Genomic DNA, 16,274 nt, shown 5'->3' with positions numbered 1-16,274 from the left:
ACACATTACTACATCATACAAGGTAAATCATTATTGTCATTTATCATTCAAACTCAAGATGCCACCTAGGAAGAATTCAATTTTCTCTTGCTCAAGGGAACACTGATGTCATGTTATCTGACAGCAAAAGCCTCAAAGCTTTATTTATATGTTTTAAGTATTCATATTGACATGCTTCTATCTGTTAATACTCTAGCTAGAGTTGCCCCAGTGCTTTAAATGACACAAGGAAGGAAATACAAACACCACTTGATGGTGCAAAGATGGTTGCAAGGGGCTTCACTATGAAGTGTAAACGCAGCACCTAGAGTAGACAACTCATCACCAGTACAGATTGACTTAACCTCAATTTTCAATGGCAAGTGACAGACCTCTAGAACAGACAAATTATGGAGTCATCATCAACGTTATGTAACATGCCATTTCCTTCTACAAGACCATTACCTGCTCTACAGTCATTCTTACCTAGGCAGTGTCAACTACTCTCTTTTATATTTCCCCTTATTGGTGGTTTTCAAGAGATATGTCAATTTCTGGTGTGTTTACCACAGCTAATTAGTATTTCAGTATCAACCTCTCTAAAAGCAAAAGCTAAAACCCATCTTGTAACAGAATATACACAAATATTCTAAATACTAGGGATGATAAATTATGGACACTTCAGAGTAGAAAATGGAAGATCACAGTTTGGCTAAGGAAAAAAACTCTCATGGAGATTGGCAACAGGATGGTTATGTATTGTTGCCCATAAGCACAGAGATAGATGCAGAGAGTTAGGTGAATGGAAAGAGCCCCAAAGGCAGGGCAGCGAAGATATGGGGATCTCCGAGGCAGGAGGCACTACGACTTTGGGATGTAAGGGAAGCATCGGTGTAGGAGGGAAAGGACTGAAGGAATGATGGACAGAGGAGGCTGGAAATCCCTCAGAAGGATGAACTAGGAAGGTGGAATGGGGGCAGGGGGAATCTTACCATGGGTCTTGTAATAGCCTGGTGCTGATGGTGGGTAGATGACTGGGGGAAATGTATGAATTTAATTTTTCTTTAAAAATAATCTGCTAAATTTATCAGTTTTCAATTTTACAGTAGAAAAAATCCTCCTAGAAAAGTTAGCTATGCCAGCTTCTGGAGAGTGTAAATATCTGGCCTTTCCTATGTTAAAGGGGTGGAGAACACTTCCCTACCACATCCTAAATGAGCAACAGAAGAACTACCATGTGTTTGGACAGAACCATGGAATGCTTTGAAGGGCAATTCTACCCAAATGGCATTAGGAGGATCAGCACTGTTTCCAAAGTGCATTTGAAGGTACAAAAGGAGATCTATTTATTGACCTCTCTTCTTTTCATCAACAAACTCCTCAGAATAAAATACAGAATGAACTAAAACACAGAACAAAGAAGTTTCAGCATTATAGACAGAGGCTGAGTTATACTGTGGAAGTGGTTTAAAAATGCCTTTCAGGAATATTAATATGAACAGACTATAGTAGCTTGGTTTTATCAAGCATTTTGGTTCATCTTATTAGAGGTCACCCATCACCATGGTGCCTGACAATTTTGATTTATGCAAGCATACCCGGACAAGGCTTTCACTATCAAATGCTTTCCAGTTCAGACAAAATCCCTCCTAATCAAAACCATTCGGATCAGGGAAAATCAGGAGAGCTCTCCATTTATTAGGTGAAAACTAGAACTAAACTCAAGAAAGACCAGGGCAGAGATCATAAGACTTGGTGTCTTTGACCTATTCATCTCAGACTGTAATTATGGTGCTGCCGATTCATAATAATGTCATGTTACATAAAGGATGTCAACAGTGTGGCCACAAAGTGCATCCAAATTCTTGTAAATCCCTCTGACTATACACTTTTTGAAGCTCAGACTGGTAATTCTAAAGGCTTTATAGTTCCCTGTTCTTGCTGCAACTTGTCCTAAAACAAAGAAAACTTGTTTTGAAAATGCTTGCCACCCACAGCAGTCTGTTCTTGGGCATTTGACGAGGAGAGGGCCAGCCCTTCCCTGACCACATGTAGTCTGGCTGGCTGTTTTTGTGCAACTCCCAGTAATTAACCTTTAAAAGCACAAAAGACAGATAATACGATGCTCTCAAAGACAGGGTTGCCACTTTGCCAGATGCATTGACCCAGAGACACACTCTGGGGTGGGGATGGTTATAAAAAGACACAGGTGATTTCAAGATATTTAGTTATGTAAGTAGTAATAAAACTAAAGTGATCCAGGCAAAAAGGTTAAATGTAAAAACGTGTAGGAACTGATCCTAATGAGTTGCTTTAGCTGTAGTAGCAGACAGAGGTCTGCAGGGCTGTGTGGAAATTGGAACAGTGTCGCTGCCTCCCTTGCCATGGAAAATGCTGCAAGCTCGCAGCATCTCTGGTGCAACACTGCATTGGACTGCTTGAAAGGTGCCCTGAGCTCTTTGGGGAAAAGGCAGGGTATATGTGGAATAAAATTAAAAACATTATGTACCTTCATGTCTAAGTCAGCACAAGTGTATATTTTTTCATGAGTAAAAACTTCAAAGGTGATGGGGTGAATGTTTTTCCTTACATGGAGATTATCTCAGTCTGGAAGAAGAAAGATTTGTATACGAGGTGGCCCTCAAACTGTACATTTCCAGGTCCCTCAGAAACATTAACATTATATTTTACATTCATGTTCCCAACAACAACAACACCAGTGTGTGAGGGATGACAGAAAGCAAGTGGTTCATATAGCGTAACTCCTTAAAAAAATCCAGGATGATTAATTCTGAAAGTTAATGGCTTAAGCTGTAGCTCAGAAAGGATGAAGTTTAAGCTCATATGCAAGGCCAATGCACGAGTTTTTGAGGGCCCCAGGCAAAAGTTCTACAGGAACCTCCCTTGCATGTGTCGAAAGAGACAGAGACACCCTCTTTCATTCATGTACATAACAAGAAACACATAGATACTCTCACACGTGCAAAGGCCAAGATCCAGAGACACTCCCACTCTTACAGGGACCCTGATCCTTGGGCAGGTAGATACGCCACTGCTGCACTCCTTTTGCTATTGTTGTTTTCTTCTGGGCCCAACCTCCATGCAGTGAGCCTGACAGACTGGTGAGCTCATGTGGATGGGCAAGCACACTGGCCAGTTCTGGCATGTGCTAGGGCAAAAAGGCAGGCACCAGAACTGCTGAGAGCTTGGCTGATCTGATTTTGCTCTGCTACTAGGAACACAGCAAGAAAGGTGGGATCAGAGTTTAACCTCCCCTGAACTCCATAGCAGTGTCACTCCAGGCTGAGTTAAACCTTGGTACTGCGGCTGGCTGGGCTTGCCTCTGAAACTCCTGCAACAAAGGGTGTCTAGGAAGCCAGGCCAAATGGGAAGTGACCACTCTGCCACCAGAGGATCAAACTGGGACTAGACCCTTATCTGCCCCTCCCATACCTGCAGCATGAGCAACATAGTGCATGTGCATAAAAAGATACTCCACTAAACATGTTGTAAAAGTCAGCAGCAATTTGGAGGCGCTCCAGTCAGCAGTATACCTTCTACTGGTGCATGGGCTCCTGCAGTTGCTCAACTTTGTCATTGTTGCCAACCCTGTTAATGTGTCCCCAGGTCACAGCTGGTGTGTTGGCAACCCTAACGCAAATACATGCCTCTTCTATCTCTTCATAAACGGGACAAAACAATATAGTTAGATGCTTGTTATTTCCCTGTCTCTTTCTAAACTCATGTATAAAGAGTGGTTTGAAGTGCTGTCTAATTCCACAATGTTTATTCAGATAAAGAACGTGAACTTAAAATTGCAAATAGTTATTGTTTCAAATGTGGTTTGGTATATAGGCCACATTTCATAACAGGATTACTGCAACCTATTATTATATGCCTAAGTATCCTTATGATCCAGAATAGAAAGTCTTGTGTTTTACATTCACCTAATGCGAAGAGAAAACTCCCTGGAAAAGACCCTGATGCTGGGAAAGACTGAAGGCAAAAGGAGAAGGGGACGGCAGAGGATGAGATGGCTAGATAGCATCACGGATGCAATGAATATGAACTTGAGCACGCTCCGGGAGAGAGCGCAGGACAGGAAGGCCTGGTGTGCTATGGTCCATGGGGTCACGAAGAGTCGGACACGACTGAACGACTGAACAACAACAACAATAAACAGAGTTCATGAACATCCCAACGTCACATACAACATTTCAAATGTGCTTAACGATAGATGAAAACATTATTTAAAATGAAAGTTCACTCACGTTAGCATCTATATAAATACAGATCAATATTTTAACATTTTTCTATTTCTAATTACTCTAGTTTAAAATCACTTTTTAAAAAAAGAAAATACTATTTATAACAGCAGCTGTGTTTGACTGTGTACATGAGTCCTAAAGTTTAAATTAATCTACCCATTATGCTTTGAAACAGTTGTGTGGATTGAGTTCCAGTAGAGCAGAGGTCCCCAACCTTTTTGGACCCCATGGGCGCATTTAGGAATTTGAGAAATGGCTGTGGGCACCACCACAAAATGGGTCCCATGGAGGATGTGGGTAGCCACATAATGCCACAGAGGTCTGGCTAGTTAAAGTGAGGGGCAGGGGAGAGAGGCAAGTAGGGAGGAGGAAATAGCAAGGCAGTGGGGTACAGGGGAGAGAAAGAGCAAAGCTAGAAGCTGGGGGGGGAACAGTAAGCTAAAGTGGAGGGGGGAATAGTGAGGCTAGAGGCTGGGAGGGAGGGGGAAACAGTAACGCAAAGGAGTAGAAGAGAGAAAGAGCAAGGCTAGAGTCTAGAAGGGATCAGAAAGAAGGCTGCCTTAATATTTCCCAAGGTTTTTTTTCCAAACAATTTTTGTGAAGGGGGCAGGGAGGGGAGAGCTTTGTGGGTGCCACTGGATGTCCTGTGGGCACCATGGTGCCCACAGGTGCTGCATTGGAGACCCTTGAAGTAGAGCATCTTTTTGGGTTGGTCCATTGAACACGCTATTTTAAAATTAGAGTGTATTTTTTATTTTTCTAAGTTGTTTACTATACATGTATCTTCTAGAATAGGCAATCATATCCAAAACTAGACAGTATCATCCTTAGTTTCCAGACTCCAGTGTGGAGATCACCTCATCCCTTCTATCTGATTGTATGCCAAGTTCCTGTGAATGTCCAAACAGAACGTTTGTATAATACTGTGCCTGCACTAATGAAGGGTTGAATCCAGACTTCGCCATGCTTAAATTAGACCTACTGAAATCAATGGGACGTAAGTTGGCCAGGACTAACAAGACTCATTGATTCCAGTGGGACTATTCTAAATTTGGATCCAACCCATCACTCCTTTTCGTCAGGGCTTCTAAAACTACGTCCTAATGAACCTCTGCAAGCTGAGGCTGAATAAAGCTAATTTAACCTTCATAGCTAAAGATAAAGCAGAGGTGGCTCAGCTGACAGAACTCATCCAGAGCCTGGGGAAATGCAGACCAACCAAAACATTATGGGCTCATGGTAAGTTTTTACATTTTCCAAACAAGTGGCTTAGGGCCTAACTGCATATTACTGTATCACTTTGAAGCAATCAGGGTTAAAAAAACAAAACAAACCCAAAATGTAAGGCCTCTAGATACAGATCAGGATCACAGCGCACCAGGAGGGAGGTTTAATCTTTCTGTACCCCATAGTGATCCTGAAAATAAAAGTCAGTCTGTCTGTCTGTCTGTCTGTCACACACACACACACACACACACACACACAGGTGGCGGGGGGGGTGATAGAAAAAAACATCAATCGACTTTTTTTTTTTTTAGCAATTCGTATTTGCTGATAGCAATTTTCATGACTGAGCTGGCGAAGAATTAAACTTCCCTTCCCTGTCCTCTGTGCTACCAATCCAGATCAGCTCCCATCACACTTGATTTTAATTTTTAAAACCTGGATATCACTTCAAGTAATTTAAATTATGTGTAGTTAGGCCTTTCGGGAAAGCAAGGAGATTGTAAAAAAGTAGGGAGTTGCTCTAATTGCCTCCCTTTCTCACCCAGTGTTGTAAATTATGTCAGCAGTGGAAAAAGTTCCACCTGTTGAGTGAGGTTGATAGAAATGGTTGATCGATTTATGGAAGGCTTCAAATGCATTCTAGTGCCATCAACTCCTTAGTCCATGACTTTTAAGGAGACTGTTCCCTCCAATTCATTGATTATTTTGGTTGTTCTTTTCTGCACCTTTTATTTTCAGTCCTGCTTTAGTTTCCATTAAACTCAACAGGGTTTACGTTTGTAAACATGCATATGACTGCACTGTAAAATTATAAAGATAACCTAAGAACTATAAGTATACAAGATTAAAATAATCTTATGGAAAGCTAGAGGTAAGTATAGTCAATCCATGTACCTCAGATTTCAGAAAAACTAGTTTTAATAAGCTCAGAGAAATGCTAGGATGGATTCCATGGCTAGAAAAAGGAGGATCTGGGAAACGACAGATCTGTCAGTCTGACTCTGATACCAGGATTTATTTATTACATTTCAGTCCCAGCCAAATAGCCAAAGCACTCTGGGTGGTTCACAAAATAGAGCTTAATACCACAAAATATACAAGAATAAAACATAATATAAAAACCTTAAAATAACAGCAAAATAATAAAACCAAAGCAAAGCCAACAGCAGTGCAAAGATCTAAAAAGCACTAACACTGTTTTTAAAAACTGAAGAAAGAACTAAAAAGCATTGCAGAGTAAAAAGATCTTCATCTGGTGCCAAAAAGACCATAACATAGGTGCCAGGAGAACCTCTATGGGAAGGGCATTCCACAACAGAGCTCCACCACTGAGAAGGCCCTCTTCTTAGTGGCCACTTGTCTCACCTTACTTGCGGGGGAGGGGGGGACTAGGCAAGCTTCTAAAGATGATTTTTGAGTTCGGGCAGCTATATATGGGAGATGATACTTCAGGTAACCTGGCTCTGTGACATTTACGGCTTTAAAGGTTAATATCAGAACTTTGAATTGGGACTGGAAATGGACTGGAAGCCAGAGCAGATGCTACAACAGTTTATAAAGCAGTTGCTCTAAGAATTTTGATAACAATACAGTGATTAGTAGATCACCAATTAGTAGAACCAATTACCTCCGAAGGTAGTGGGCTCTCCCACACTGGTGGCGTTCAAGATGAGGCTGGACAGCCATCTGTCACGGATGCTCTGACTTGGATTCCTGCATTGACCAGGGGGTTGGACTCCATGGCTTTGTAGGCCCCTTCCAACCCTACTATTCTATGAGTCTATGATTCTAGATGTCAGCATGGATTTTGGAAGAATAAACTGTGACATACTAATCTTACCTATTTTTGATCAGGTTACTAGGATTGTAGGAATGCTGTAGATGTAATTTAGCTTGATTTCAGCAAAGTTCCCCATGATATTTTGGTTAGCAAACTGATGGACTCACAACTGGTTGAAAAATCATACTGAAAGAGTACACATTAACATCTCCCACCCTATATACAGTTCATATGCTCACGCCTCTTCTGGCCTTATGTTCCCAGGAACACATATCACACCACCATCAGCATAAAGTTGGACAAATACAATTACTTGACATGAAAACCACAGTTTTGATCAATAGCAAAACAAAGCTACTTATCTAAATAATTCAATTGTAACACATGTTAAGAGCAAAATATTTATAGATTCTTTTGTCCTTTAAAGGTTTGAATAGGAAAATGTATTTTACCTATAATAAAACGAATCTCTTAGCTCCACTAAAGCCTCCATTATAAAATATTTCCATCTATATTATCAATGTCATCTGCTTGGCCTTTCACAGTAATAAGTATTACATTACTTTTACATTTGCCTCAGCATATATAAATTTGGTTTCATCAGGTGGTGGGCTGTTTCTCTAGAACACAACAATGCTATTTCTGCTTTCTTTTTTTCTTTTTTTTAAAGTTACATATTCATTTCTGCTTTCTTAACTTCCTTTTTCCATATGACATTAATCTGCACTGGGGTCTGAACTCTTTAGGAAGATGGGAGTCACTTAAAGCTCTTTGACACTATTGAAATATTTCATTTTGGTACCACTGGATCATATGAAACACATATTTAGTATGGAAATATTCTGCCTTAACCATTTACTGGAAGAGATTAATGCTTAAGTTAGAACCGACATTAGTCAGGAAGCATTATTCACCATATTATTTGAATGTCTTTCCCTCTTCCTCCAGGCTAGAGCCTGCCAAAACTATAGACAGCATGTATGCCCACACTCAAGGTGTCAGCCATATTTCAGGTCCAGAAGGAAATGGCCCTGTTCAGCAGAGCAGAAATATATTTGTAAAGAATTCTAATATTTATATCAATGCATAATTAAAGGACATCCATTTCTGGGTACTAGGGGAAAAACTAAACTTAAATATATATATATAATCTGACACAAGATTCCACATTTGTACAGATGACAGATATTAATCTAAATGAATGATTTCCCTTATTTAATAAACAAAATACTTCTCCTTCCTAGGTTTCACTAGATACAATGCTTAGATACTGTACATTCGTTATTTAGAAAACGCTTTATTCTGTCAAGCATTTCACATATACATATCTCCCACCATGGCATTACATCTCTAATCATTGTTTTCCCTTTGCCTCAGTCAAAGATTTAATGAGAAGTGACCAGAAATAAGTTTCCCAGCCCTCCTAATTTGGCTGAAATCCATATTATGCATGACAGCACTGAAGATCCCTGGCAGGCACCTGTCAGAAACCAACATACCATGTCTTAAGAGCTGCACTCAGCTATCCAAGACGACACTTTTCAAGATGTACATGAAAAATGTGATTCAACTAGCCACACACTATTGTACTGCCACCCACTCTCATGAACATACAGAGATTCCACTGCAACAGAAATTGTTGCTCTATTGCAGGCCATTACCTATATTCATTTCTTGGACTATTTGATTTCTATTTATCCCTACAACAGCATCTAATTAAGGGGAATTGTGTTACAGAGCTATTAGACTAACAATGTACTGGGCTGGTGCACACGAACAGTCTATCGTGGCTTATTTAAGCCATGGTGGGCTGTGATGCATGTGGGTGGCCATTTTGAATATTCACTGCACAGCTACAGCTTGTTCTGGGGTTATGTGAGGGTTGTTTAACCCTCCCACAATCCCTGATGCCCAGGTCTGTATGACACGACAAGCTGCAGCCGGGTGGTAAACATTCAAATCTCGCCTGGCAGATGCCGCAGCCTACCATGGCTTAAATAAATAAACAAACCAAGGTGGGCTATTCTGATTGTGTGAACCGGGTCATTAAATAGCTTAAGAGTAAAATATTATGGTGGCACTTGAGCAAAATGTCACTCTCTTTCTAACTGTTAGCATTTTGTCCCACCAGTAACTATGTTTTATTAAGTGAACAGTATCTTGAAATTAAAACATGTACATTTAGGTTACGGTAGGCTTCAACTATGCAGAGAAGGCGGTGTGCAGATGCACAGTAAATTGGACCTTTAGGCTGCAATCATATACACACTTACCTGGGAGTAAGTCCCATTGAATTCAAGAGGGCTTACTTCTGAGGAGATATGTATAGGATTGCACTGTTAGGGTTCTTTCAAAGAACCCACTGTACTCTCCTGTTCCCTGGAAGAAATCTCAGCCCTATAACTTTTAATTAGATCAGCAATCTTTATTTAATTAATCAGTCTGATTAACTGATTAAAAGGCATTCAACAGATTATTTCTTTAATTTGTTAATTATTTTTTGCAATTAAATATTTACCAGAAAGTGGCTAGCTGCCACTTTTCTGAGAGAGGCTCACCTACTTTTCTCTTGCATGTGAATGCAAATTAATTTATGCAAATTAAGTAGGGCTCATGTTTAAGGGGCCTCAGCAAAGTGCTGTCTAGTGGGTCCCTTCTTATTTCATGAGGAGGAGAAGGGGGTGTCTTACCTTGTAGCAGTTGTATTTTGTAGTGCAGCAGAATGGCAGGTTCCCCTTCTCCCTCCTCTTCACCCTGTGAGGAGTGGCAGAGCAGCCTCTCAGCTTCTGCCATGTTGTTTTTCCCACAATGCCCTGGATATTACATCAGTACAGGGCACTGTAGGAAAAAAAATCATACACCACAAAAACATGGCCGTGCCCAGTGGCAACCATTTTTTTCCACCTAAAATGCCATGGACTGACAATATCTGGGGAATTGGGGGAAAAATAAAAAGGCAGCTGCAAGCCAAATTGTGAGCACTGGATGGTGTGAGGGCAGGCCCTGACACGGGGCTGGTGCTCTGGCAACTGCCTGAAGATACAGCATGCTGATGCCAGGTCTGAAATCAAACACATATGTAACTTCTTGCTTAATCTGCATAATTCTTTATCCTATTCATCCTAATCATGGGGAGAGACAAAGAGTTGAAGAACAGAGAAGTCCCACTTTTCTGTTTTTTAAAATTGAAACAACCTGCTAAGGATTCACCATATATTGCCCTATACAGTTTCAAAACTAGTTTTGCACCTATAAGGACTAAAAACCTACCCCCACTCCCACCCCCAGATCAAGGATAAGATTCTCAAGATGCTGAAACACTTTTGCTGTCCCTGTCTGGTCTTGTGGAATATGCATAACTGGCACTTCCTGAATTCAAAATATGACTGATATGGATAAGCCTCAGAAAAAAATGGCTAAAACCAGGCCTCTCTTGCATTTCCTGAATCTTCATGGGAACTTACTTATGGAATTGCACAGAGGATAAATGAGAACAGACACTAAACCGGCATGTGTCCAATAGCTTAATTATTACATGAACAAACAAACAAGTATGCTTTATTTACAATATTCCTACATAAAATTGCCGGCTGAGAGACTGTATGTTCTGTTTACATAGACTTGAATGCCTACTTAAGAAGAGAAAAACACAAGATTTTCCCATGGAAACAAAAATCCAAGGTCTGCTTTATATCTGTACCACGAAAAAGAGCACCAGTTTCCCATAATTAGCCATATTTTATGCCCACCACAGATTACCATGAACTGTGTGTTTCAGTGTGATGGACTGCAGCTGTCTCTGTGCATTCCCCCCACTTTGTTATTGTTGTTGCAAAAGCAGCCTTTGTGCTGTGAGAATGGGACTAAACGTGGGCATACCACAGATGCCCTCTTACCTCCACTTTTCTGATTTTCTGATTCATGACTTATTCATATTTTTAATACACCTGACAACAAACATTTGCTGGGTGGACTGCAAACAGTTAAAAGAACAAAATACAATATGAACAATTTTCTTACATGGCATTAAAGCCTGGGTGAATCTCTGGGCAACCCATTCCAAGCCACCTTATCCATGCCTTCTGTTTTCTGTCCATGGTTCTCCCTGATCATCATAACACGGAGAATAGGCATGTGAACTACAGCTGAAACACATGGCAACAAAACCACACACTACTTTGTTTGTTGTTATTGTTGTTTACATTTTACTCTGTGCCACATCATTTGTAGTCTTGAATAGATTATGTTTTGGCCTCAGAGGGGATAGTAATTCAAATTGTAAGCAGTAAAATAAAGGCACAATTTCAGATCATGTGCCTGTTACGGCAGACTGGCAGTGCACAGAAAAAAAAGATTAATATATTTATTTTGGGACTGGATATAATATCTCTTCAAACCAAGGGTCTACATAGCTCAATAAAGGAGGAAACACAGATTTTTCAAGATAGTATAACTACAAGCTCTTCACTACCAATAAGTACGGTATAGAGATAAAGCCTTTATAAGGGGAAATATATTGAGTTATTGTGCATATAAGAAGCAAAAGAAAAATGGAAAAGAAATTGCTCGGTTGAAGGAGCATAAGCAGAGAGAATTTATAAACTACTATAAGCATGCAGAAGGAAAGTGGATATTTTGAACATCCATGAAGTAAAACAAAAATTAAATTTTCATTAAACAACATTGCAAGTTAGGTAACAAACCTGATTAAGTATCAACATATAAAATAACAAGGAAGAAACAAACTATTATCATTAGTAAAATCAAAGCTAGTAATGCACACTTTGCAACAAGAAATGTTGTGGGAGATTACTAATTTTTATGAAACAATAGGCCAGCGATATATTCTTAATTTCATAAATGTAAATATTCTTCAAATTACTTTAATACATAAAGAGAGTTAAATATGGCCAAACATCCAGCTGGAGACAAAACATAACATAAGCTTAACGCCTGCATACCAGGACTAATAAACATCCATAGCTTGTTATTTCCCTAATAGCACAATGCTATGCATGTCTGCTCAAAAGTAATTTCCATTGATTTCAAAGTAAGTGTGCACAGGATTGCAGCCTGCCTATCTTAAATCCTGGCATATGAACATAAAAATAGCCCTGTTGAATCAGACCAAGTATCCATCCAGTTCAGCACTAGACGAGTCCAATCTGGACATGAAGTCAGCAGCCCTCTTCTGATGTTTGGCCACCACCACCAGCAACTGGTATTCAAAGGAATAGTGCCTCTGACCCCAGAGGCTCTATCTAGCTATCATGGCTACTATAATGTTATCCATAAACTTATCTCATTCTATAAGAACTGTTTCTTCTGAACAGCTAATGCTGGCAAGGCACTATGTGAAGCAGCTTAGTGAAACAAGGCAGTCCCTGCCACAGGCTTACAATCTAAAAGGACACAACACAAAAGGAAAAAGGAATGGGGGGCGGGGCAGAGGGGTGGAAAATAATTCTTTCAGCCGGGCTAGTGGAATAGCTCTGCTTCCCCCTCTCATCTCCCTCAACTCAGCCTGCCAGAATGGAGGGAGCAGGAGCATTCGTGGGGGTGATCTTTAGCACGGCTGGTGGAATGGCCCCCTTTTCCCCTTCTCAGCTCCCTCGGTAGAGCTGTAGGGCCAGCCATTAGGATTTCACACATGAAGCTCTCAGTGCTTCTGCTCCAGGGAACATCCCTTGTGCAGCATAGATATGTTGAAAAGCTCTGGCAAAGCAGTGGCAAGACTGGGTTGCTGTCATAAAGCACACAGTAGGATCCTACTGCTTGGGCGTATGAGCTGCTTTTTAAGTACAGTGGCCATAGGGCTGGGCCTTCAAAACAATGGGAAGGCAACACATGTACTGAGGAGGGCAGAGTGCACATCCAGTGACAGGAAGAGTGAGAGGGAACGAGTGAAACATGATCACTCTCTGACTTTAATATGAAGTCTCACCCAGACTTCTGAACAAATCGTGAAGGCGGTGTATTTTAAATTACTCTTAACAGCAAAATGCAAGTTCTCCTCATATTTTCCTGGTTCCATGAAAGCTACTTGATTCTGTGTTGTAAATTTGATCACATGAATTGTAGCGCTTTTTAATTCACTTTTACTTAACACATGACTCATTTTTCTAGTGTGGACAAACCTGTGGACAAGGCAAATAGCATTTGTCCACATGCTGTTGAGGTCTGTCAAAAACGCTGTCACCCTGCATAACGGGATGTATGTAAGCAACTTACCTAAACCATTCATAGAACTTGGTAGGAGGAAGAGTAAGGAGACCATTAATTCCTGCAGAGAAGCAGGGTTAACTGACATGCATTAGAGATTTACCTGGACTACTTTTAAAAGCTTCTTATAGTGAGAACTTGCAATGACCTCTGCTGAATTGTTACCCTACTTCTCTCGTCTATGCTGTCCAATATTATTGTGGGAAAAGATGCACAGAAACAATAATGATTTATAACTTTTTCTCTTGATCTTTTGAGTTACATCCATACAAGTAATCTGGAAGGGCAAAATAATAAGAACACACCCAAGTCAATAAAATGCAAGCATGTCTGATCTGGCATCATCTCCCATGAAGAATCAATTTCTTTAAAAACATCTACTGTAGTATATCATCTACCATGTTGAAAGGTACTAGTTGACATTTCTGAATTGTACAAATTTGGGTTCTCAACTACACTAAATGTGTAGTTAACTATTTACCATTGTTGATAATGACCCCCCCACACACAAAAACACTGTTGTACTCTAATATGGCAGGATTTTTTTTTCTTTAAAAGCATATTCCACTGACCATCCAACAATAAGCAAAACAGAATAATAGGCCAGGCTAGTTCAGAAATTGGTCACCTTCAATGGTGAAGCTGATGCAGGTTCACAGCTCAGTTTGCATATTGCTAAAAGTTTGTTTACATAGATGAAGCTGGTTCACAGGTTCAAGGCTGCCATCTTAAATAGACAGCCTTTATTTATACCAGCAAAGAATCTTCTCATCCACTATGTCAGGTGGCTTTCAGATGCCTGCGTGCTTACACTGAATTATGACCCATAACCTCTTGTGATAATGACTAGGTCACATACATGCTTCAGAATAAAAGAAAACATGAAGCGAGAAGCCCTCTAATTATCTAGTGGCTGTTTTGCCAGTCAGCTTATTTAGTTTTGGATTAACTGGCAGGTTTCGTAAACCAACTGATCACATCACTGATCAGAGACTGAAGTGAGTTCTAGTGTTATTGTAGAATACTTTTTTCTATATGTTTTCTGGGGGAAATACAAGGAAAATGTTTCTAGGGCATTGACTTTACTCAGTGATCCAATATCAGTTAATTAGAGCTCCCAACTAATTAAGGGTGCAATCCTACTGGATTTCTGCCTCTTAGACAGAAGCCTCTGAGCTTGGAGGCTTCACAAAATCCTATGCCCTGTTGCTGGCAGGTTGGGAGTAGGATGGAGGCGATTTTGCCTCCTGATCCTTCTCAAAAAATCAAACAAAACACACTCAGCTAGATGGGCCTTTGAGCCCATCTAGCTCACTTACCAGCAGTGGGAGGGAACAGGTGACAAGAGAGGCCATAGGATTCTGAGGAACATGGCCTCTCTTCTCTCTCCATTCCCTGCCCACCAGAACACCCTCTTTTTTTAACTCTACAAGGGTGTTGGAAAGCAGTCATTGTGGTTCTTTCTGCAACAGCTGTGATGGGGCAGGAGAGGGGCAGGGGGTGGGCTCTGATGTTGGATGCCTCCTCCCAAGGTTGTAGGAGTGTTTATGGCCTTGGGAGGGCGAGTTCAATATATCCTGTGGTCCCAGGGACCATAGGATTGCTTTCTAAGTGAATAATGCTTTCAGCTATAATTCAGAGAATAACCAAACTTGCAGATACTTCAGTACTTCAATGTCTACTTTATTTAGCCTAAACCCTTCCCATTTAACTGATTTTCACATCTTCAGCTACTTACCTTCACTTATGAAGAAACTTGAGTATTTACACCCATTATTTCCTTTTTGCTCCTGAAGCGATATGCTGCGCTGCTTCATTTATGTAACTTAGTAATCTCTAACCCATTGCTGTTTCAACATGTTTGCAATTTGACAATTCTATGTAAAGAACCTTTATACATTCTTCTATCCTGCTGACATTTATGCCCTTGATTTGCTGTCTCACTTTTGTTTCCATGTTTTCTGGGTTTGCTAAGACTTTAAAAAAAACCCTTAAAAGTACTAGGGCTCCTGATTTGAAATGAAGCAAGGAGTTATTTAGCAATAACGTTAGGCAATGACAATGCACTCAATGATGTTATTATAAAATTTATAAGGTTATTTGTACAGCCCACTACAAGTCTGGGTACAAAAGATGTTGAAAGTAACAATTACATGCCTATGTGAACGGGTGGAGGTAGTCTCAGAGGTGGTATTGAAGACCCCAAGGCTTTTAGACTGGGGTGGGGAGCTCAACATAGATGCCATGCTGAGGCCACTTTGTCTGGAGCAGCTCAGGATTTTCTGGCTGCTATGACAACCATGTGTTTCCAAGCAAGCCCCCCCCCCCCCTCGCTCGCTTTGAGCACTGTGTGATCTTAGAAAATGCCTGTGTCTAAACTAACAACAAAGGGCAGGAAAGGGTTAATACCTGGTGTCAAGAACTCCATCTTCTTTTGGTTCTCTAACTATGGGTTAAGACTCCATTTGGTTAGGCTGAAATGACATGTCATGATGTAACCACCTGTGTATGTGTTATCTTGAGATGTCTCTGGACTCCTAGGTCAGAGCAAGGTTCAGTTAATTGGGTTGAATGATCACAGCTGCATTCCTGTGGGAACTCTTACCCTCCCCTATGGGTTTTGGGAAGGCTGTGCCAGCCAGCCTGTGATTGGCTAACAAAGGTTTTCCTTGATATGTTAGGGTTCTGAGCATAAGAAGAGGGGGCTTGGAGCTACCCATTTGTCTTCATCTTTATGCTTCAACTGGCTTTCGGACTTGTGATTCTCTGGAGCCCAGACTGGGCCCTGTCCTACTAGA

General features: G+C 40.7%; 1 protein-coding gene across 26 annotated transcripts in view; it reads right to left on the bottom strand.

Annotated features, from left to right (window-relative positions):
- The window catches only part of BABAM2 (BRISC and BRCA1 A complex member 2), a 205,778-nt gene that overhangs the window by 15,681 nt on the left and 173,823 nt on the right, over positions 1-16,274 (bottom strand). For 6 of the 26 annotated variants that reach the window (XR_014786894.1, XM_084828554.1, XM_084828568.1 and 3 more), the window contains one exon: positions 15,886-16,013. The exons of 14 other annotated variants lie outside the window; for them this stretch is intronic. Coding sequence is in view for 10 of the 12 variants with exons in the window: in XM_084828554.1 (XP_084684680.1) it covers positions 15,923-16,013 (91 nt within the window). In the remaining 2 variants the exon portion in view is untranslated. Of the gene's footprint in view, positions 1-9,944; positions 10,316-11,274; positions 11,360-13,579; positions 13,754-15,885; positions 16,014-16,274 lie in introns of those variants that run through there. 6 more of the 26 variants (XR_014786895.1, XM_084828560.1, XM_084828556.1 and 3 more) reach the window with 3 other exon arrangements.

Source organism: Heloderma suspectum, chromosome 1 (genome assembly GCF_057233095.1).
Source record: "Heloderma suspectum isolate Gila_16-S chromosome 1, 16-S_ref, whole genome shotgun sequence".
Taxonomy (NCBI): Eukaryota; Metazoa; Chordata; class Lepidosauria; order Squamata; family Helodermatidae; genus Heloderma; species Heloderma suspectum.
The sequence above is the reverse complement of the archived record's forward strand: the minus strand, read 5'-3'. Positions and strand labels throughout refer to the sequence as shown.